The following is a 21,767-nucleotide window of genomic DNA, read 5'->3' on the forward strand; positions in this document are numbered from 1 at the left end:
GGGGGAAATTGCTTTTCCATTCAGCCCTGATTCACGTTCCTGCCCTAGCCCCCATTTCTTGCTCGACCACCGAGCTCCAGCCATTGACCATCGACCTCCAGAGCACTCCTCGCTTCCTTTTGTTTTTCTTCTTCTCGATCTCCGGCAAGAGAGGTTTGGCTTGATTCTTCTCGATCACCGGTGAATATCCAAGAGGTTTGGCTCTGATCGAAACGAAGAAGTTCTCGCGCGGCTCGATTCTTGTCTCGCTTCGTTGCTGCTGCTGCTGCTGCTTCTCGGATCTTCACCGGTGCTTCACCGGTACGAAGACGAGGTACTATTTCGTCGAACTCCTGTTTGCTGTCGTCTTTCTTTTTATTGTCGTTTGACGGAGGAAATGTTCATACTTTCTTCAATTTGCTGCTTCTTTTTGGTAAAATTTCCAGATATTTAACACAGCTTTGATTGGTTTCTGGAAATTTGATTGGTTTTTATGAGATTAGTGGAAAACCCAACAATAGCCCTCTAGTTTGAAGCCTGTTGTTTCACCAAAAAAATGGACTTCTACAGAATTTCCAGAGTATTGCATAGTTTCACGATCATTTGTAATCTAGTGCAATATTATCTATGTTTTTCTTTATAAGATTTTAAAGCTCCCATCAACTAGAAATGGGTTTATCTGGATCAAATTGGAAAAATGAAATGATTGATAAAAAAAAAAGTTTATACAATTTCGTTCATTAATTCCTGAAGTGGCTCATTGAGCTTATGTGTACTACTATCAAGTTGAACGAAAAATAAAGGGAAAACTTTTTTGACTGCTAAATATCAGCATTGGATTGCCCTTGGGGGAGCTTCAAGCAAATAACTTGACATTCAAAGCATTGTTTGTGTTATAATGCGATATACAGTGATAAGCTTATGCAAATTGAGGAAACCTAATAACCATTTGGCAATTCTCTCTATCTAATGGTGGTAAGTGAAGAGTTTGTACATATTAAGAAAAGGGTTGAGTTTGGTTGATCAAAAAAAAAAAAAAAACATTGAACAATACGTACAGAAAGTTTGATCTTGAATAGAGCATATAAACAACCTCAATGTTTAGTTGGTTTCATACTCGGATGGAAAGTGGATAATATGCCAATTTATTTTAGTTATTGAAATCCAAAGGAAGTGAAAATAACCTGCAGATTTACGGCTAAAACCATGGTAGCATAAGCCAGGTTGCACTGCAAAAAGAGAGTGAAATTTAGTTTCATCAACTAGTACACAAATACATTATCAGCAGAACTAGTACATAAATACATTTAGAACTAATCGAACAGTGCAAGTACATTGTACCATTCTACGGGAAACTCGTTCAACATGTCTGTCAATAAGAACGGTCAAAAACCTAAACACGCATTAAGAAAAGGAATTAGGAAAGCCTTTTCAACAATAGTGTTGCAGGAAAGGATATTCAGTAGCTTGGTAGCAATTGCTATTTGCTAGCATTGTTCTTTTTCTCTAATATTTGAATTTTCACTGGCTCTCGTTCAAACAATTTTGGAGACATTGATTTCTTATACAATTTTGAACATGAAGTCGATTAAAGAAAACAGGAGACATTGATTTCTTATACAATTTTGAACATGAAGTCGATTAAAGAAAACAGGAGACATTGATTTCTTATACAATTTTGAACATCCTTTTGATTGTTTTATTGTAGGATAATGGCTCGCTTAGGATTAGTCAAGAGTGAGAGTTTGAGAAAGAGGAAGATAGTTGCTTTGCTTTTACATTGGTTGAATATTATGCATGTAGTGCAATGGTTCTTTCAATTGATGGCAAGAGTGGTGATGGAGGATATAGAACCATGCCGACTACAGAGACAATTTTATGTGCTTGACGTGTTTGTTCATAGGCAATATGTTCATCAACTAGCTTACGCAAGTGAAGCGCAATCAATGTCTTTCTCACAAACATCGGCTATTCCTCAAACTCAAGCTCAATCTCAAGGGTCGTCTAAAAGAAAAAGAAAGAGTCCAAACAACGCAGAGGCTTATGAAGCCATTGAAAGATCATCTACTTTACTTGCCGGTGTTATTGAAAAGGCAAGTGAACGTTTAAGTCGGGCTATCGGTGAAGACATGACGGAAAAACATAGCCGGATTAGGGATGAACTACAAAGGACCACAACCATTAACACAATGGAACGACATAAGGTAGCTCGGACGATGATAAAGGATGATGCTTTAGTTTCTTACTTTTTTAGTATCCCTGATGATGAAAAAGATGAGTGGGCTAGAGCTTTGCTTATTGGTGATATTTAGGAGTGTTTGTTTAGTTTAAGTGGAAAAACATAGCCGGATTATCTTTTGATATAGTGGTGTATGTGTTATGCATTTCTCTTTTGATATAGTGGTGCATGTGCTATGCATTTTTCTTTTGATATTGTAATTAATTAGGATTATACTTCACTTTGTTAAATTGTATTAACTAGGAACTTGCTTTGCTTGGCATATGACTATATTTTGGGATTATATATGTAGTTGAATGATATATTATCATTTTTATTATTGATAGGGGCCAAAGTTATATTTTTCATGGAACATATCATGGTAGACTCTAAAAGTTATTATATTTCAGCATGTGATATTTTATTATTACATAAAAATATCAAATATTATTTTTTTTACAATTGAAATATAGTTTTTAAATTATTATCCTTCAAATAATAAGTTTTTTTCAACAATTAAATTGTTATTTTTACTATTTTAATTAATTAAAATATTAAATTACTTAGGATTATTAATCAAGGGTATTTTTGTCAAAATACAGTTTATTTTTATTTCATTCCGTTGTCAACCAAACAGCATAATCCTCATTCAGGTATTAATTCTGTAATTTCAATCAAACAAAAGAATCAGTTTATGATTCCAATACATTCTAATTTCATTTCATTATCATTTTCATTACCATTTTTATTACCATTCTGTTACTATAACCAAACGCACCTTAAAGGTAAAAACATCCTCATCATATTTTATCTATTAATTCTTGTGTCAGATCCCAGAACAGTTTTTGATGGTCTAATAAAAGTCGATCCCTACTTTAAACCCATGGCAGTGGCCCTAATTATCTCTTAATTTTTAGATTAATTCACGTAAACTCGTTTGGGTGTGCTAATAAACCCAAGAAACAAGGGCAAAAAACAAACCTAGCCCGTCTAATATTCAGGTTAAAATTGAATACGTGTTTAGGTTAAAATTATTGATTATTGATAATAAACTATATATTGTTGTGAATGTTTTTATATCAATACGGGTTTCTTCATGATTACAGAAACGCTTAGGAAGATATGTGTCCCGCCTCCAAAGATTGTATCAGTGTATGAAATTTTTGTAATATGATGTTGTGATGATCTTTTTGTAATTTGGTTTTTAAATTTTTCATAATCTGGTTTTCTAGTATTGATTTTTTGTATTATTTTGGTAATTTGTTGTTTTACGGTTGATCATGTTTTAGCTGAAAATAAAAAATAATATACCAACCGTCTCTCCTGTGTGGGAAACCAAAGACGAATGTCCATGTTTTTGTAAAAAATAAAACATAATTTTGTAGATTATGAATTTACGTGAATTCCTTCATCCGGTAGATTATTGCTGGTAATTTGTAGATTATTTTTTCGACCAACACGTAATTTTTGTAAGATTTAGGCATCGTTCACTTTGCTGATTCGAGTTTAGAATTCGAGTTGAGATGTGACTTTATGTGAGTTTTTTATTGTAACAAAAAAGTTAGATGTGATTGTTTGTGAGAGCTTTTTACTGTAGAAAAACTCGAATTCTAAACTCGAATCTGCGAAGTGAACGGGGCCTTATATTATTAACTTTTACAGTTTGATTAGTTCATTAAAGAGGCAGAAATCCAAAATTTAAATATGACGAGTCATAAATCCAAAGGCCCGCTTTTTAAGGGTATTCCTCACTATTTTTGAGTGCGTTTAGAATTAGTTTCAAATTATTTTTAAAAATATTTCTGCACGTATTTTGAGACACGAAAATAAAAATGGTTTGTAAACCGTGTTTGTTTAGCGAATATTTTAAAAATGAAAACGAAAACAAAAAACAATAATAATAGTTTTTGTAAAGAAATTAAAAAACAGTTAAAAGTTATTTTCTTTTTTCTATTTTCATGTTTAGTACTTATCAATAATATTATAATATATTAATTAATAATTATAATCAAACACGATTTTACTCGTTTATTACACTAAAAATAATCTCTTAAAAAACCAACCAAATATAATTTCAGAATCAGTTTCAAAATAATTTTTAAAATAATCTCATTTTTATTTTTATGTTGAAAATAAAATTATTTTAAAAACATTACCAACTGAGTCATTTGGTTTTTTCTTTTTTGTTTTCTTTTCTCCCGGAGAATGAGATGTATCTCTATCTACCCTAGTGAGAATCCGTATTCTAGGGGAAGTTTCGTTGCCCCCTTTTTGTGTGGGTTTTTTAGCTTCTTTTTTTTTTTTTAAATTTATTTTTCTTTTATTTTTTTCCCTTATCTTTTCTTAATACATCATTTAATATCTATTTTTTTATATTTTCAAATACAACTCGTTTAACTACCTAAAGTATTAATTTTCTTAATTATTTTACTAAATTAATTCATTTTTAAATATGTTCTTAAATAAATATCTTTTACCTGTAGTTCTTATAAAATTCAGTTTCAATTCTAAAACATTTTGTATAAGATTTTTTTTATCTTTTTTTTTCTATCTTTTGCTTAAATTTTTTTTTTTCGTTTTTATCTTTAATTTTTTTATCATTTATTTCTTTTTTTTTTAGCGATTTGTATAATTATTATTTTAAATAAGTTATGCACAGACTGCGCGTTTTTGCCGATTTTGGTTCTACACGCTTAGCATCTTTCAACGAGTCATGGACAGAGAAAAAACACCCCAAAACGTCATTACCTAATACAGCAATCAATGTGTCCAAAAGTATCTTCATATTTTAAACCAACAATTTTAAGAGAAAACAATAACATTAGTCCACTGCTCAAAAAGCAAATATTATTATTATTATTATTATTAATTATAATCAGAATACACTACTCGAAAAAAAAGACAATACCAACGGCCAAAAGAAGACAGAAATTTCTCTCTCTGCCGCTCTAAAAAAATCCAAAGAAATCAAAGCTCAGCACCTTATGCATATGTAAATATGTTATTGTCATCTCTGAGTTCAGTCTCTCTTCTCAGAAACCAAAGCTCTGATTCCCATGGTGTCGATTGCATCCGTTTCGGCCCTCGCCATGCTTCGAGGCGACCAAAACGACGTCTCCGCCGCCGCTCGTTCCCGGAGGTTGGGACTGAGACCGCGCGACTCAAGCAGCACCGCTAAGTTCTCGCTCTCGACAGCGACGGGCTTTGCCAGTGGCGTGGGAGCTCCACGTGCCTCCGTGGCGGAGGTGGTGACGGCTGAGAGAGAAGGGGAAGAAAAAGAGAAAGAGAGAGGCGGAGTGTTGAGAGTTGGCGTCGTTTGCGGAGGTCCTTCTGCGGAGCGCGGGATTTCTCTCAACTCCGCGAGATCAGTTCTCGATCACATACAGGTAATGTATGAATTCGGATTTTTATTTAGTATTGTTTGGCTTCTGAGAAAGTGAAGTAAAAAAGCTAAAAAGAATTGGTTAATTTACTTGTACGCATCAATTTTAGAGATCGTTACATTTTAGTCCTTGAATTTCTTTTTATAACATTTCTGGTATTAGAACTTTGCTTTAGTGCTTCAAAGTTTTTTCTGTCTAAATTGAAGACTTGACAATTGCATTGTGTTTATGAAATTCTGAACGTCGAAGTGTCACGGACCTCAAAAGAATTGGAAATAAGGGAATTGAATTTAATGTTGTTTAGTATTTACCAAGATAAGAGACAATTGATTCTCAAAAAAAAAAAAAAAAAAAAAAAGGAACAGAGAGTTGAGCAGAGAAACTTGAGGTTTAATTTAATCCTATTTGTGGTATATGAATATAATAATTGGTTAATTGTTTTTGTGTTAACAGGGAGATGATTTGCACGTCAGCTGCTATTATATTGATTCTAATATAAATGCGTACGCGATATCTTCTGCTCAGGTTTGGACGTTTGTTCTTTCTTAAATATGCGTGCGTGTCTGTGATTGTTGCAGAGCTTTTACATGATTGTAGTTTGGACAGGTTTGTTCAGATTCCTTATTTGGGTGCTTGTATGTGTAATGCCTAAGGTCTTGATTTTGGTGAGTTTGCAATGGAGGTTCTAGATTGTAGAGTTTATGAGGTCATAATATTTTCTAGGCTATTGAAGTTTGTGATTCGGTGGTTGTTCAAATATTATGCGCTGTATCCACTGTTTTTTGGATTCAAGACGAGTTGTAGCGTGATTTATTCAATTTACCTCTGCTTTTCATTCACTTGATCAGTTCTTGATATCTGATCGACCATCGAAATATTTTTCATTGTTGTCGAATTCTTGGTTAAGTGAATTTGGTTAGATTGATTATATTGGCAATTGTTTCTTTTGTGTTCTTGTATGTTTTCTGGCTCCATCTACATATTTTAACTAGAAACTAGCATACCTAGGCACATTTGTTGTGATTTTTCACTATTTCCTCATTTTCCTTTCTCTTTATATTTCAGATGTACTCAAACACTCCAGCAGATTTTGATTTTAAACTTGAAAGGTATGGATAAGTGTTCTAGACTTTGAAATTCTGTCATGTTGTGCCTAGAAATGTTGAGATTCCTAATTAGTTTTACTTTTATGTGCAGCCTTGCCCAAGGTTTCCAGTGTTTGTCTGATTTTGCAGAACATTTAGTTGCCTCTGTGGACATAGTATTCCCTGTTATACACGGTCAGTTTGGTGAAGATGGCGGCATTCAGGTATGATTTAGTGTAAGAGCCAGTTTGGTTCATGGATTAGAACTATGAGATTATAATTATTTTCAATTTACGCGTATTTTTTGTGAGAGAAAATACTGTAGCGAACCATGAACCATGATTCGAATCAGAGAATGAATCCTCCAACCAAACGGGCTCTAATTCTTTATTATATTTTAACAACAATGTATGCATACATTTCTTTTTTTTATGTTTTTTTTTTTTTTTTTTTTTTTTTTAAACTTCTCTTATTCCCTTAGAAGAACTTATAAATTGATTGGAGTTTCTTACTATTGAAACATGCATGTTCCAGGAGCTATTGGAAAAATATAATATTCCTTTTGTTGGCACCGGATCAAGTGCATGTCGTCAAGCGTTTGACAAAGTAAGAATAACATGTACTTTGATATAATACAAGATTTGGTTGCCCTGTAATGTATGTACATTTATGGTTGACCTTGTACTGCATTAGTCCCTTGTAGCTGTATTGAGATAGTTCATTTCAATTTGAAGTTATTCTTTGAATTTTTTTCTAAATAGCTCATTAATACCACTTAGTAGCAGTTTGTTTTTGATCCAATTAATTTTGGATCCTCATTTATACCTGCAAGTTGTATGTGGTTTAATTCTGGGTTTGTCTTACCTCCATTATTTACTAAAATACCATTATCCACGAATGAGCCTGAGTTTATTAAGGTCTTTTGACATCTTCTGCATCTTGTGTACTGATATACTTAAAAATATGCTTTTGCAATGATAAGTAATTGTCGGATTTGTAGAAGTGAATTAGGCATTTGTAGGAGTGAATTAGGCCATTCTAGGATATTTTATATTTGCAAATAAATCAGAAATAAATGTAGTTTCCATTCCTAGTTTATAGCCGAGGATTTGCTGTTGTGTGTGAGCTGTAATTGCTGGTTTTGTGGGCATTCCTTTGCTATTTATACCTGCACTCGTTCTTTGTAATTGAAGGAAAATTATTATATTTTTTCTTCCCTAACCCAATACGGTACCAGAGCGACCGTGCTCTTTTCTTTCTCCCTCACGATGTCCTACAAGGCAGCGATGGCTGGCACCCAAAATAAATCTATAGTCTCCTCAGGCTCTTCTGAACTAATCACCCAACTCCTGCAAATTCTTCTGTTCCAGTTCCTGCAAATTTTTCTGTTCCAATCCCTGCAAAATTTTATTCGTAGAATTCTAGCATGCAACTCACGGCCACGAAACTCAATGGGCAGAATTATCTCGAGTGGGCTCAGTTCGTGAAATTAGCAATTGACAACAGGGGCAAGTTCGGGCATTTGACTGGTGAGATTTCTAAACCTTCTGCAGGAGATCCTCACTTGAAAAAATGGCAGTCCGAGAACTCCCTTGTTACGGCTTGGCTCATAAATTCAATGGAACCAGCTATTGGGAAACCACACCTTTTTCTTCCTAATGTGTGAGATGTGCGGGAAGCCGTTTGTGATCTTTACTCAGACCTTGAAAACCCCTCTCAAATATTCGAGTCAAAAACCCGACTTTAACAATCCAAGAAGAATGCTCGGAATTTCACCACTTATTACAACGAATTGGTGACGTTGTGGTAGGAGCTTGATCAATGCTATGACGATGTTTGGGAGAGTCCCAATGACTATGCTCGTTACAAGAAGAGAGAGGAAAGCGACAGGGTCTACATGTTTCTAGCCGGCCTTAATTAGAGTTTGGATGAAGTCGGAGGCTGTATTCTTGGTAGGAAACCGCTGTCTTCCATTCGGGAAGTGTTTTCTGAAGTCAGACGTGAAGAAGCGAGGAGGAGAAATATGCTATACAACAATGAAACCAGCCCTAACTTGGAGATTGAAAGCTCGGCCCTTGTATCCAAAGGTTTTGAACCGGAAAACGACAAGCGTAAGAAACTGTGGTGCCAACACTTCAAAAAGCCATGGCATACTGTGGAGAAATCGAGTGATTGGAGAGAAATCTGGTTACTTTCTTTGATTGATTTTGTGTAAATTAGTTTCCTAATTTCTAGAGTTATATTTGGTATGTTTCTAGGATAGTTAGGATTGTGATTTTCTTATTTTAGGAAAGAAATCACCGGCATTTTTCCTTGAGTGATTGTGGTCTTCGGTTCTTCTCTATTTAAAGAGAAAGAATAGTTGTAAAAGGTGTCATATGAAAAGATTTCATCCTGTCTCTGAAAAACCTTTATGGTATCAGAGCAGGAATAGTTTCTTATTCTTGGTGGTGAAAAACGCTATGACAGGTTGTGAAGCTGCCTCCAAAGCCACCAGCGAGGACATCTCGCAAACAACTCAGAACTCCCAAGGAGGATCACAACAAATCATCAATGTTAGCGATAGTCACTCACTGCAGATCATGCATCACAAACTAAACGGAGCAAACTATGTCGAATGGTCCCAATTGATCATCCTTGTTTTTGATGGTAAAGGGTGGCTAGACTACTTGACTGGAGAAGCAACACCACCTGAAATCGGGACACCTGCATACAAGAAATGGAAGTCGGAGGACTCAATGGTGAAGGTGTGGCTGTTAAACTCAATGGAACCTGCAATCAGCCGTGTCTACCTTTTCTACAAGACAGCGAATGCAATTTGGGAAATGGTAGAGGAGATGTATTCGGATCTTGGGAATTCAACCCAAATTTTTGAACTAAAATCAGCCTTAAGAGAAAAAAGGAAAGGTAATCTTAGTGTAACCGAATACTATAATGAATTATAAGTATTGTGGCAGGGAATGGATTTGTACCAGGATTTCAATTGGAGCTGCTCCACCGATAGTGCAAAATTCAAGAAGATGCTTGACAAAGAACGAGTTTTTGATTTCCTACTCGGACTCAACAAGGAACTGGATGAAGTTCGTGGACGTGTACTAGTTTCAAACCATTCCCGAAAATTAAGGAGGCCTTTGTAGAAGTGAGACGTGAAGAAGCACGACAAAGAGTGATGCTTGGCCGAAAGGAAAGTAATTCTCAGCCTATTATAGAACCACCACACCAAGAGTCAATGCTGGTGGTGAAAAATCCTAGTTCCAGTGGAGAGAGCCAAAATCAGAGGAGGAATGACCAGCCGTGGTGTGATCACTGCAAACGTAATGGACACACCAAGGACACATGCTGGGAGATTCATGGGAAGCCACCGGACTAGAAACCAACACGAGAACGCTGGCGCCAGCGACAACCTGGGGAAAGCTGAGGCTTTACAACCTCATCTGGACGAAATGCTCTTGTCACAACGAGCACCGGCAACAACATCGTCTTCAGGGCCAACAGCAACAGTAGCACAAAAGGGTAATTTTCTCTCCGCTTTAACAACCAAAATTGCATATAAAGATGTTTGGATTGTTGATTCGGGAGCTTCAGATCATATGACCAATTGTAGGAGTCTTTTCTCAGAGTTCAATACCAGTAATGACGGTCTAAAGATTAAAATTACTGATGGCTCATTAGCATCCGCAATAGGAAAAGGAATAGTGAGAATTTCGGATTATATAACGTTGCATTCTGTGTTATATATTCCAACTATTGCTTGTAATCTTTTTTTTGTCCATTGCAAAGTTAACAAGAGATATGAATTGCACTGCTAAGTTCTCTCATTCCTTGTGTGAGTTTCAGGATTTACTTTCGGGGAGAACGATTGATAGTGCTAAGGAATGTGATAGGCTATACCTATTCGAAGGTTCTCCACTTACCAAGAATAAACAAGTTCAAGCTTTGAGTTGTAATTCTGTTTCTGTTTCCAATGAAATTATGTTATGGCACAATAGACTTGGTCATCTTAGTTTTCTATATCTAAAAAAGTTGTTTCCTTCGTTGTTTGTCAATAAAGATGTTCACTCGTTTGTCTGTGAAACATGTTAGTTTGCAAAACATACCCGTGTTCCCCATCATTTACAAATTTATAAAATTTCTAAACCTTTTTCACTCATTCATAGTGATGTTTGGGGTCCTTCAAGAATAAGTAACATATCTGGTGCACGCTGATTCATAACCTTTATTGATGATCACACTCGAGTTTGTTGGGTATTCCTTTTGAAAGAAAAGTCAAATGCCGCCCTGATTTTCCAATAGTTTCATAAAATGCTGGAAACCCAATTTCAGACAAAAATCCAAATTCTTCGTATGGATAATGGACGAGAATACTTTAACAATACTTTGGGTCCTTATCTAGAAGAAAATGAAGTAATTCATCAAAGCTCTCGTGTTGACACTCCTCAACAAAATGGTGTTGACACTCCTCAACAAAATGGTGTTGCTGAACGTAAGAACAAACACCTACTTGAAATGGCTCGTGCACTCATGTTCACTAATAATGTTCAGAAATCTTCTGGGGGGAAGTAGTTCTTACATCTTCCTATCTGATCAATCGTCTTCCATCTCGTGTCCTTCAGTATCAAACACCTTTAAACATTCTTCGTCAGTCTTATCCCTAAGCTCGTCTATTTCATGATCTTCCTCTCAAAACATTCGGGTGTACTGTTTTCGTTCAGTCAACCTCTCCTCAGCTGAGTAAACTTGATCCAAGAGCTGTCAAATGTATTTTCTTGGGCTACTCTCCAAATAAAAAAGGCTTTAAGTGTTATTGTCCTCTCACATGAAAAGTATACATATCCATGGATGCTTCATTCTTCGAAGATCAAGCATACTACCCCAAAACTATCCTTCAGGGGGAGAATGACAGTGGAAGGCAGCTTTGGGATTTTTCCATTGAGTCAGAGTCAGAGTTAGAGTCCTTTACCTCACCAATAAAAACAACTCTAAAAGTCCTGTGTTACCTATTGTGCTATCTAATGATTTGGAAACAGGTGGAGAATCACATGTGCAAAACATACAAAATGAACCACAAAAGGAATCGCAAAAAGAACTTTGTGTTTATTCTAGGCGGGGTGGACAATCTCAAAAACAACAGAAGCGTATTACAACTCCGGAGCACTGTCAAGAGCATGAACCAAAGGTAAACACACAAACGATTGAGGCAGGTTTTTTCCCTGAGAAATCTGGAGGGAAGGAGAGTCAGTCAGTTGAGCAAGAGCAGTTGGTTAGTGAACTTAATTTTCCTATTGCTCTTCAGAAAGGTACTCGTACCTGTACTCAGCATCCTTTTTACAACTTCATGTCGTTTACTCATCTATTTCCCGCTTTCCGAGCTGCAACCGAAAAGATTTCTGCAAAAGAGACCCCTAGAAGTATTCATGAGGCTCTGACAAAACCACAGTGGAGGAAGGCTGTTTTAGAAGAAATGGAGGCCTAAAAAAGGAGTGGCACATGGACAGTTGTGGAGCCACCCAAAGGAAAATGTACAGTTGGCTGTAAATGGGTGTTCAATATCAAACATAAATCAGATGGTTCGGTAGAAAGGTATAAGGCACGATTGGTAGCTAAAGGTTTCACACAAACCTTTGGAATTGATTATAATAAGACATTTGCACCTGTTGCCAAACTCAACACAATCAGAATTTTACTCTTATTGGCTGCTAATCTCGACTGGCCCCTGCATCAGATGGATGTAAAAAACGCATTTCTGAATGGAACTCTTGAAGAAGAAGTGTAAATGGACCTACCTCCAAGTTTTGAAGGAAAGTTTGGTTGTAATAAGGTGTGCAGATTGCAGAAGTCTCTCTACGGACTGAAACAGTCTCCTAGAGCCTGGTTTGATCGATTTATTAAGGCAATTAGGAGTTTTGGCTTCACACAGGGACAAGCTGATCATACCTTGTTTTATAAACACTCTGGTGGTAAGGTTTCAATTTTGATAGTCTATGTGGATGATATTATTCTGACAGGAGACAATCTTGCGGAATTATCAGAGTTGAAAAAGGTGTTGGCTAAAGAATTCAAAGTCAAGGATTTGGGACAATTGAGATTCTTTCTTGGAATGGAAGTGGCTCGTACGCGGAAAGGAATTTCTATCTCTCAAAGAAAGTACACTATTGATCTCTTGAAGGAAACCGGTATGCTTGGGGGAAGACCATCCGAGATACCAGTGGAAGTGAATGCATTTAGGAAGAAAAAGGAGTTAGGAGATCCGGTAGACAGGGGGAGATATCAAAGGCTAGTCGGAAGACTAATCTATTTATCTCACACTAGGCCCGACATAGCATTTGCAGTTAGTGTTGTGAGTCAGTATATGCACTCTCCTTATGAAGAACATCTTACTACAGTCTATTGGATTCTAAGATATCTTAAAATGATACCAGGGAAAGGCTTGTTCTTTGGGAAGACTAATAAGAGGCATATTGAAGCATTTACTGATGCTGACTGGGCAGGTTCAATTGAAAATAGAAGGTCAACATCTGGCTATTGTACTACGGTTTGGGGAAATCTTGTTACTTGGAGAAGTAAGAAACATAATGTTGTGGCTTGCAGCAGCGTTGAGGCCGAGTTCAGAGCTCTAGCACATGGAATTTGTGAGGCCATTTGGATTAGAAGAGTGTTGGAAGAACTGAGATTTGAGAATAGATCAACTTTAAAGGTCTATTGTGACAATCAAGCAACTCTATGTATAGCTCAGAATCCAATTCACCATGATCACACTAAACATGTGGAGATTGACAGACATTTCATCAAGGAGAAGATTGATGAGGGAATAGTGGAGCTTTCTTATATTCCTTTGTCTCAACAAGTTGCTGATGTTTTGACCAAGGGATTATCAAGACAAAACTTTGAATTTCTAGTAGACAAGCTGGGAATGATTAATATATATTCACCAGCTTGAGGGGGAGTGTGGAGAAAACCGAGTGATTGGAGAGAAATCTGGTTAATTTCTTTGATTGATTTTGTGTAAATTAGTTTCCTGATTTCTAGAGTTATATTTGGTAAGTTTCTAGGATAATTAGGATTGTGATTTCTTATTTTAGGAAAGAAATCACCGGGATTTTCCCTTGAGTGATTGTGGTCTTCGGTTCTTCTCTATTTAAAGAGAAAGAATAGTTGTAAAAGGTCTGTCATATGAAATAAAGATTTCATCCTTTCTTTGAAAAACCTTTACATACAAAAGAGACCTGTTGGAAATTGCATGGTAAACCAGCGAACTGGAAGCCAAAATCCAAATGTGATGGTTGAGCCTTTCAAGCCACGACTGAAGAGACTCAGGAGTCTTCTCCTGTGGAAATCGGTAGGTCAATTCAGAATACCTAGCTGTCAGTCTCACATTATAATCAGAGGTAATAAGCCTCTTTTATATACAATTAGGTTACAATCAGTTAGAAAAAGAAAAGGAAACTAACTCCTAATTTACAGCTAGCTACAAATCAGCAACTAATCTACCATACAGAGATTACATATATTTTCGAAAATAGAATTTCCTAAACAGTAGGAAATAACACGTTTCTCAACACTCCCCCTCAAGTTGGAGCATGAATATCAATCATGTCCAACTTGGATAAATGTTCCTCGAACCTGACCCGTGGTAGACCTTTTGTTAGAAAATCAGCAAGTTGTACTTTGGATGTGATGTAAGGTATACATACGAGCCCTTCATCGACCTTCTCTCTGATAAAATGTCTATCCACTTCCACATGCTTAGTACGGTTATGGTGGATTGGATTGTGAGCAATACTGATTGCTGACTTGTTGTCACAATACAACAACATGGGATTCTCACTTTGAAGTGATAGCTCATTCATGGTTCTTTTTAACCATAGAAGTTCGCATATTCCTTGTGCAAGAGCTTGAAGTTCGGCTTCAGCACTACTCCTTGCAACCACTGGTTGTTTTTTGCTTCTCCAGGTCACTAGATTGCCCCATATAAATGTTCAGTACCCAGTGGTAGACCTTCTATCATTGGCTGATCCAACCCAATATGCGTTAGTAAATGCCTCGATCTTCCTTGAATCATTCTTTTTGAAAAACAACCCCTTTCCTGGGGTTCCTTTGAGATATCTCAGAATGCGATGAACCGCTCCAAGATGTTCTTCATATGGCTCTCTATAAATTGGCTGACCACACTTACAGTATAGGCAATATCAGGCCGTGTATGGGATAGATAGATTAGACGCCCAACCTCTGGTATCTCCTTTTATCGACAGGCACCTTTCCTTTCTTATATCCCAGCTTGTGGTTCTCTTCAATAGGTGTATCTGCTGGTTTACTCCCTAGAAAACCCGTCTCTCTGAGCAAATCAACAGTATATTTTCTTTGTGAAACATAAATTCCTTTCTTTGATCTTACGATTTCCATACCGAGAAAGTACCTCATGAGTCCAAGGTCCTTGATTTCAAACTCTTTGGCTAGAACTTGCTTCATTCTTTCTCCTTCGGTTGTGTCATCTCCAGTAAGAATGATATCATCAACGTACATAATTAGAACTGAAATTTTCCCATCTTGAGATTACCTGAAGAACAAAGTATGATCAGTGTGAGCTTGGGTGTATCCATATCTCTTCACCGTTTTTGAAAACCGATCAAACCAGACTCTTGGAGACTGTTTTAATCCATAGAGGGATTTTTTCAGTCTGCACACATTATCCATACCATAAACGTCTTCAAAACTTGGAGGAACATCCATAAAAACTTCTTCTGCCAAGTCCCCATTTTGGAATGCATTTTTGATGTCGAGTTGGGAAATTTTCCAGTCTAAGTTTGCAGCAACAGAGAGAAGGACTCGAATAGTGTTGAGTTTCGCTACCGGGGCAAAGGTTTCTTGATAGTCTATTCTGTAGGATTGTGTGAATCCTTTTGCGACCAAGCGAGCCTTATATCTTTCAATACAACCATCCGAATTATACTTCACCGTAAACACCCATTTGCACCCAATTATTTTCTTTCCCTTCGGTATTACTACACACTCCCAAGTTCCATTTTTCTCTAGTGCTTTGATCTCCTCCATAACAGCTGCTCTCCATTCTGGATCACTCAATGCCTCTTGAACTGACTTAGGAATCACTACACTGGACAGATTAGTGGCAAAAGCTCGATAGGATGGAGACATGTAGTTTGAAATGGGATGAGAAGTACATGTTCTTTTTCCTTTTCTTAGGGCAATAGGAATATCTAAGTCCTGAGCTGGTGTAGAATTACCTGGACTTTCGGAGGGGACATGATCTGCAGGAGGGTTCAAACTTGAAGTATCAAGAACTGGTGGATCCAATGACTGGTTCTGCCTTGGTGTGTGAATTCCTTCATTTCCCTTTCTTTTCCGTCTCTCATAGACAATTAATTTAGGACTTTGGAATTCTTTCCCAGTTTTTTTCGTGAGTGGAGTGGACTTGGAAGTGGACTCGGGTGCAGTGGGTAGTTCCTATGGAAATGAAATAGAGTGATCTGGTGGAGGAATGGAAACAGGTTGGGGACTTTTGGGCACTGAGGTGAGAGGGCTCACAGAGATAGGAAGAGTATCCCAAAAATTATCCCAAGAAATCTCTTTTGTTTTCACACTCTCCCCCTGAAGAGAGTTTTTGGTAAAGTAGGGCTGATTCTCAAAGAAGGAAACATCTATACTAACAAACATTTTCCTAGTCTTTGGATCAAAGCACTTATACCCCTTTTTTGTTGGTGAGTAACCCAAGAAAACACATTTGATGGCCCTTGGATCAAATTTACCCCTGCTATGGGAATGGATATGAACGAATGAGGTGCACCCAAATATCCTAAGTGGTAAATCTGAAATCAGACAATTTGTTGGATAGACACTTTGAAACATTTCTAGAGGAGTCTTGTACCCTAGAACTCGAGTGGGCATTCTATTGATGAGAAATGATGCGGTGAGGATAGCTTCTCCCCATAAGGTTTTAGGCACATTAGTGGTGAACATTTAGGACCTAGTAACTTCAAGTAGGTGCTTATTTTTCTGTTCAGCCACCCCATTTTGTTGAGGGGTATCCACACAACTACTCTGATGAACAGTTCCCTCACTTTGAAGAAATTTTCCAAGAACAATTTTAAAATACTCACTCCCATTGTCTGTCCTGAGGATTTGAATTTGGGTTTGAAATTGAGTTTTGACTATTGAGTGAAAATTCTTAAAAACTTGTTCTGTTTCAAATTTTGTTTTTAAGAGATATACCCAACATAGCCTAGTATGATCGTCGATGAAAGTAATAAACCATCTAGCACCTGAAAAATTTTTAACTCGTGAGGGACCCCATATGTCACTGTGCATTACTGAGAATGGTACTGAATTTTTGTATGTTTGAGATGGAAATGATACACGGTGATGTTTGGAGAGTTGACAAATTTCACATTGAAAGGAAGTGGGATCTTTATTATTGAAAATAGATAGAAACAAATTTTTCAGATACGGAAAGCTGGGGTGGCCGAGTCTATAGTGCCACAACATAACATTATTCTCACATAAAGAAACAGAAAAAGATTTGCAGTTTGGATTTTGTCTACTTGAGTCTTCTTTGTCTAGGTAATAAAGTCCTCCACACTCTTTAGCATTGCCAATTATCTTCCCCGAAGCCAGTTCCTAAAATTGACATGAAGAAGAGCTAAACTTAGCAACATAATTGTGATCCTGGGTGAGTTTTCTAATGGATAAAAGGTTGCATGAAATAGAAGGCACATGAAGTACAGACTCTAGGACCAGATTTTTGGACAAAATGATTGAACCTTTTCCTGCTACTGTGGCTAAAGAACCATCAGCAATTTTTACTTTCAGGTTACTAGCACAAGGAGAATAAGAGGAGAAGAGTGAGGAACAACCTGTCATATGATCTGAGGCACCAAAATCTATAACCCATGCGGTTCTGTCCTCGGTTAGCACACTGAAGGACTGAGGAAAATTACCTTTCTGGGCAATCGAGGCAGATGGAAGGGAGGTAGAATTCAGGAGTTTCATAAGGTTTTCGAGTTGTTCCTTATTAAGGGAAACAGGAGCACTTTCTGGTATTGATTCCTCAGAGGCCGTTTGAAGAGCTCTGCTAGTCTGTTGGTCTAGTTGTACGTTTTCAGATGAGGGGGTTTTCCGTGCAGTTTCCAGCAAGTTTCACGCGTGTGTCCAGATTTTTTACAATGGTTGCACCAGGGTCCATTTCCCTTTTTATTTCGAGTGTCAATCCCACCATCAGAAAAGGTGGAGAACCTGTTGCTTCTGACTGCAAGAGCGGATGACTCTGACTCAATGACAGGAGCCTCTCGGGTATCTTTTCCCAGCATAACACTCCTTCTGCTTTCCTCCCTGCGGACCTCGGAGAATACTTCACGAGTGGATGGCAGGACTTCACGTCCAAGAATTCTACCATGAACCTCATCAAGTTCGTTGTTCAAGCCAGCTAAGAATGCAAAAACACAGTCCTTCTCGATCATCTTTTTGAATATGGCACTATCTTGTGGACAGTGCCATTCATAGTCGTAAAATAAATCTAGCTCCTGCCATAAGGTTATGAGCGTATTATAGTATTGCAACACTCTCAGATTGCCTTGTTTCGTGTTGCGGATGCGTGTGGTAATTTCATAGACCTAGGCAGAATTTCCCAGATCAGAAAGTCTCCTTTGCAGCTTCCCAGATTTCTTGAGCAGTGGCCAGGAACATATAAGTCTTGCTGATCGCTGGCTCCATCGAATTGATTAGCCATGACATGATCAAGGCATTCTCAGATTCCTAGGTCTCAATGGATTCGAGACCTTCTTTTGGTTTTTGTGTCGCTCCCGTCAGAAACCCAGTTTTTCCACGACCCCGGATGAATAACATGACCGACTGGGACCATTGGAGAAAATTTTCTCCATTGAGTTTGTGAGTGGTAATTGGGTCAGAAAAAAGATTGTCATGAGTATTTGACAGGAGAGCAGGTTTTGAAGATGATTTCGCCGATCCAGAATCGAGCGACTTATCACCTACGCTGGATGTGCCAGACATGGTGGCTGTTTGATTTTTCCGGTGATCAGATGTTTGGCTCTGATACCAAGTGGAAATCGGTAGGCCAATTCAGAATACCTAGCCGTCAGTCTCACATTATAATCAGAGGTAATAAGCCTCTTTTATATACAATTAGGTTACAATCAGTTAGAGAAAGAAAAGGAAACTAACTCCTAATTTACAGCTAGCTACAAATCAGCAACTAATCTAACCATACAGAGATTACATATGTTTCCGAAAATAGAATTTCCTAAACAGTAGGAAATAACACGTTTCTCAACATCTACCAACTCAGAGGTAGTCCCTTTCACCAAGGAGCAATTAGAGTACCTGTACAAACTATTTCAATCTCCAAAATTGTCCTTAGCCCCATTGTGCTCTTTGGCTCAGAAGGGTAATTCTTTAACCACTGCTTTGAGTGTCATTCCTAATTTTGTTCATTCTAAGATCATTGATTATGGTGCAATTGACCATATGACTGGTTGATCGAAATTGTTCTCATCCTAGTCCCTTTGCATGCAATAAAAAGGTCAAGATTGCAGATGGTTCATTCTCGGTCATTACCGGGATAGGAACTATCAAACTCACTCCTTTGATAACTCTTCATGATGTGCTTCACATTCCCAATTTATCTTGCAATTTGTTGCCCATTAGTAAAATCACTTATTTTCATCAGTGTCAAGCTAACTTCTATTCTTCTCATTGTGAGTTTCAGGAATTGACCTCGGGGAGGATGATTGGAAGTGCTAGGGAGAAAGTAATGGTTTAAATTCTGCTTTTGTTTCAAAAGATAGTGATGTTATGTTATGGCATTATAGGCTAGGCCACCCTAATTTTCAGTACTTAAAATACTTATTTCCAAATTTCATCCGGAATAAAAGTCCATCTTCTTTTCAATGTGAAGTGTGTCCGTTTGCGAAACGTCATCGTACATTGTTTTCACCTCAACCTTACAAACCAACCACTCCATTTACTATGATTCTGATAAGAACCAGGAACTGGTCTATAGTTTAGTGATTAGTTTAGTGATTAGTTGCTGACGTGGATGGTCGAGGAATCTTGTTGAGGAAGCATTTCTGGTGAAAACTGAATTTAGTTAGTTTGTTAGTAGAGGGGCCTATAAATAAGAGGAGGGCCTCGAGAGGTGAGGGAACTTTTGGATTGTGTAGAATTGAGAGGAGAGACGGTGATTCTCTTGAATAATCATCCGAGTGTGTAAATTGTCCTTCGATAATCAAGAGGTTTCCATCAGATTCATACTGATATTTGGGGCCCGTGTCGAACATCTACGTTTTCTGGGAAAAAATAGTTTGTGACTTTTATTGCTGATCACACAAGATAAGTTGGGTTTACTTGATGAGAGAAAAATCTAACGTGGAAACAATTTTCAAAAACTTTTACACCTTCAAAAAACCATTCAAATTTTACTGAGTGATAATGGTTGCGAATATTTCAAAAATGTTTTAGGTCAGTTTTTTCTCGAAAAAGGAATTGTTCACCAAAGTTCTTGCATTGACACTCCGCAACAAAATGGTTTGGCCGAAAGAAAAAACAAACATATTTTGGAAGTTGCTCGAGCTTTACTTTTTACCAATAAGGTACCTAAATATCTTTAGGGAGAAGCAGTTCTTACTGCGACATATCTCATAAATCAGATGCCTAATAAAGTTTTGAATTTTAAAACACCTCTTGAGGCTTTTCATAACTTTTATCCAACAAATAAGCTATCTTCCTCTTTATCCTTAAAGATATTTAGCTGTACTGCATTTGTTCACATTCATAACCATAATCGTTGAAAACTTGAGCCTCGAGCTACAAAATGCGTGTTTGTTGGTGTCACGCCCCCCAAATGGGGTGGGTGACGTGGAGCTCGATTATGGGTTAATAAAACAGATTCCCAGACGAGCCCCACTCAATTGTATTAAAATATAAATAAATTACAGAATTCCGGAGCCTCTGACACACAGGGCTCCACCCCACAGGACATACAGTATCGTACATACATGCTCATGTAAATAATCATTACAACAGACATCAACCACAGTCTAGTTAATCCAAATATTTCATAAGTTTATAGAATTTCTCAAATTCCTTACATTTATCCAAGATGATGAACACAATCCTCACTTGATCTCAACAACAGCACAACTCAGCTGCTCCGTAGCAAATATTCAGCTACTGTGCACCGCTCCTAGAATCTCCTGAGAGGGGTTTAATACATTTAAAACATAAAATGTGAGCAAAAGGCCCAGTAGGATGTTATTTACAAAGACGTAAAATAAATAAATAGGTAAAATGCAAGTGAATAAATAAATGGGTACGTAAATAAATAGACATTTAGTTCCAACAGACAGTTGGAACCTCACATCCTTTTTCTCAAAGGAAATAAATGTAAAATCTCCATATTACAGGCTTCAGTAAGTAATTAGTACAAATTACTTACCTAACCAAGTGCCTCGCCTACCCGGACCGAGTTTCGGGTTCTGCCCCCGAGGATGCACTCTCCGCATCCTATCTAGGCTTACAGCTATAGACTCTATTACAAGTTCGCAAAATCTCTTTGCTTAAGAAATCATTCATTAACTTTTCTGAAATCGTTTTTATGACCCCACGAACTACTCAAGCCGCGGGCCCCATGACTGGGCAAGCCATGAGGTTCCATGACTAAACAAGCCATGGTTTTCAAAGCATTTTTCTTTCACAAGCCAATCCCTTTCTTTAAAACATTTTCAAGGCCAAAATCCTTTTGAAAACAGGCTCACAAGGAAAAGGGATAGAAATCCTACCTCGCACTATCAAACCTGGGACTAGTGTTGCCTTTTCCGGCTTCCGCTTCCTCAAGCCCCTTCAGTCTGAATCCTCAGCGATTACTGATGCAAGACAATACTTTATGATTAATTCTCATTCCTATAGCAATCCAATCTCAATTAGATACCAGGGTTTTCAATTAGTGTGCCCTAATCCATTTTCATGTTTCAAAATATCATTCCAAGGGTTTTCAATCTCAAAACAATGATTAAAGATGCTAATCCATTCATCTCAAGTCCCCAAATGAAGCTAATTTGGGTTCTCCCCGAAAACAGG

General features: G+C 37.4%; 1 protein-coding gene across 1 annotated transcript in view; it reads left to right on the forward strand.

The window, feature by feature from the left end:
* Positions 1-224: 224 nt before the first annotated feature.
* Positions 225-21,767, forward strand: part of LOC21385822 — a 51,505-nt gene continuing 29,962 nt past the window's right edge. Inside the window, exons 1-6 of the mRNA XM_024165422.1 lie at positions 225-313; positions 5,234-5,583; positions 6,034-6,105; positions 6,646-6,689; positions 6,778-6,889; positions 7,200-7,271. Of these exons, the coding sequence (XP_024021190.1) occupies positions 5,254-5,583; positions 6,034-6,105; positions 6,646-6,689; positions 6,778-6,889; positions 7,200-7,271 (630 nt within the window). The 5' untranslated portion in view covers positions 225-313; positions 5,234-5,253. The remainder of the gene's footprint in view (positions 314-5,233; positions 5,584-6,033; positions 6,106-6,645; positions 6,690-6,777; positions 6,890-7,199; positions 7,272-21,767) is intronic.

The sequence above is a fragment of the Morus notabilis genome, unplaced genomic scaffold (assembly GCF_000414095.1).
Source record: "Morus notabilis unplaced genomic scaffold, ASM41409v2 Scaffold92, whole genome shotgun sequence".
Classification (NCBI taxonomy): Eukaryota; Viridiplantae; Streptophyta; class Magnoliopsida; order Rosales; family Moraceae; genus Morus; species Morus notabilis.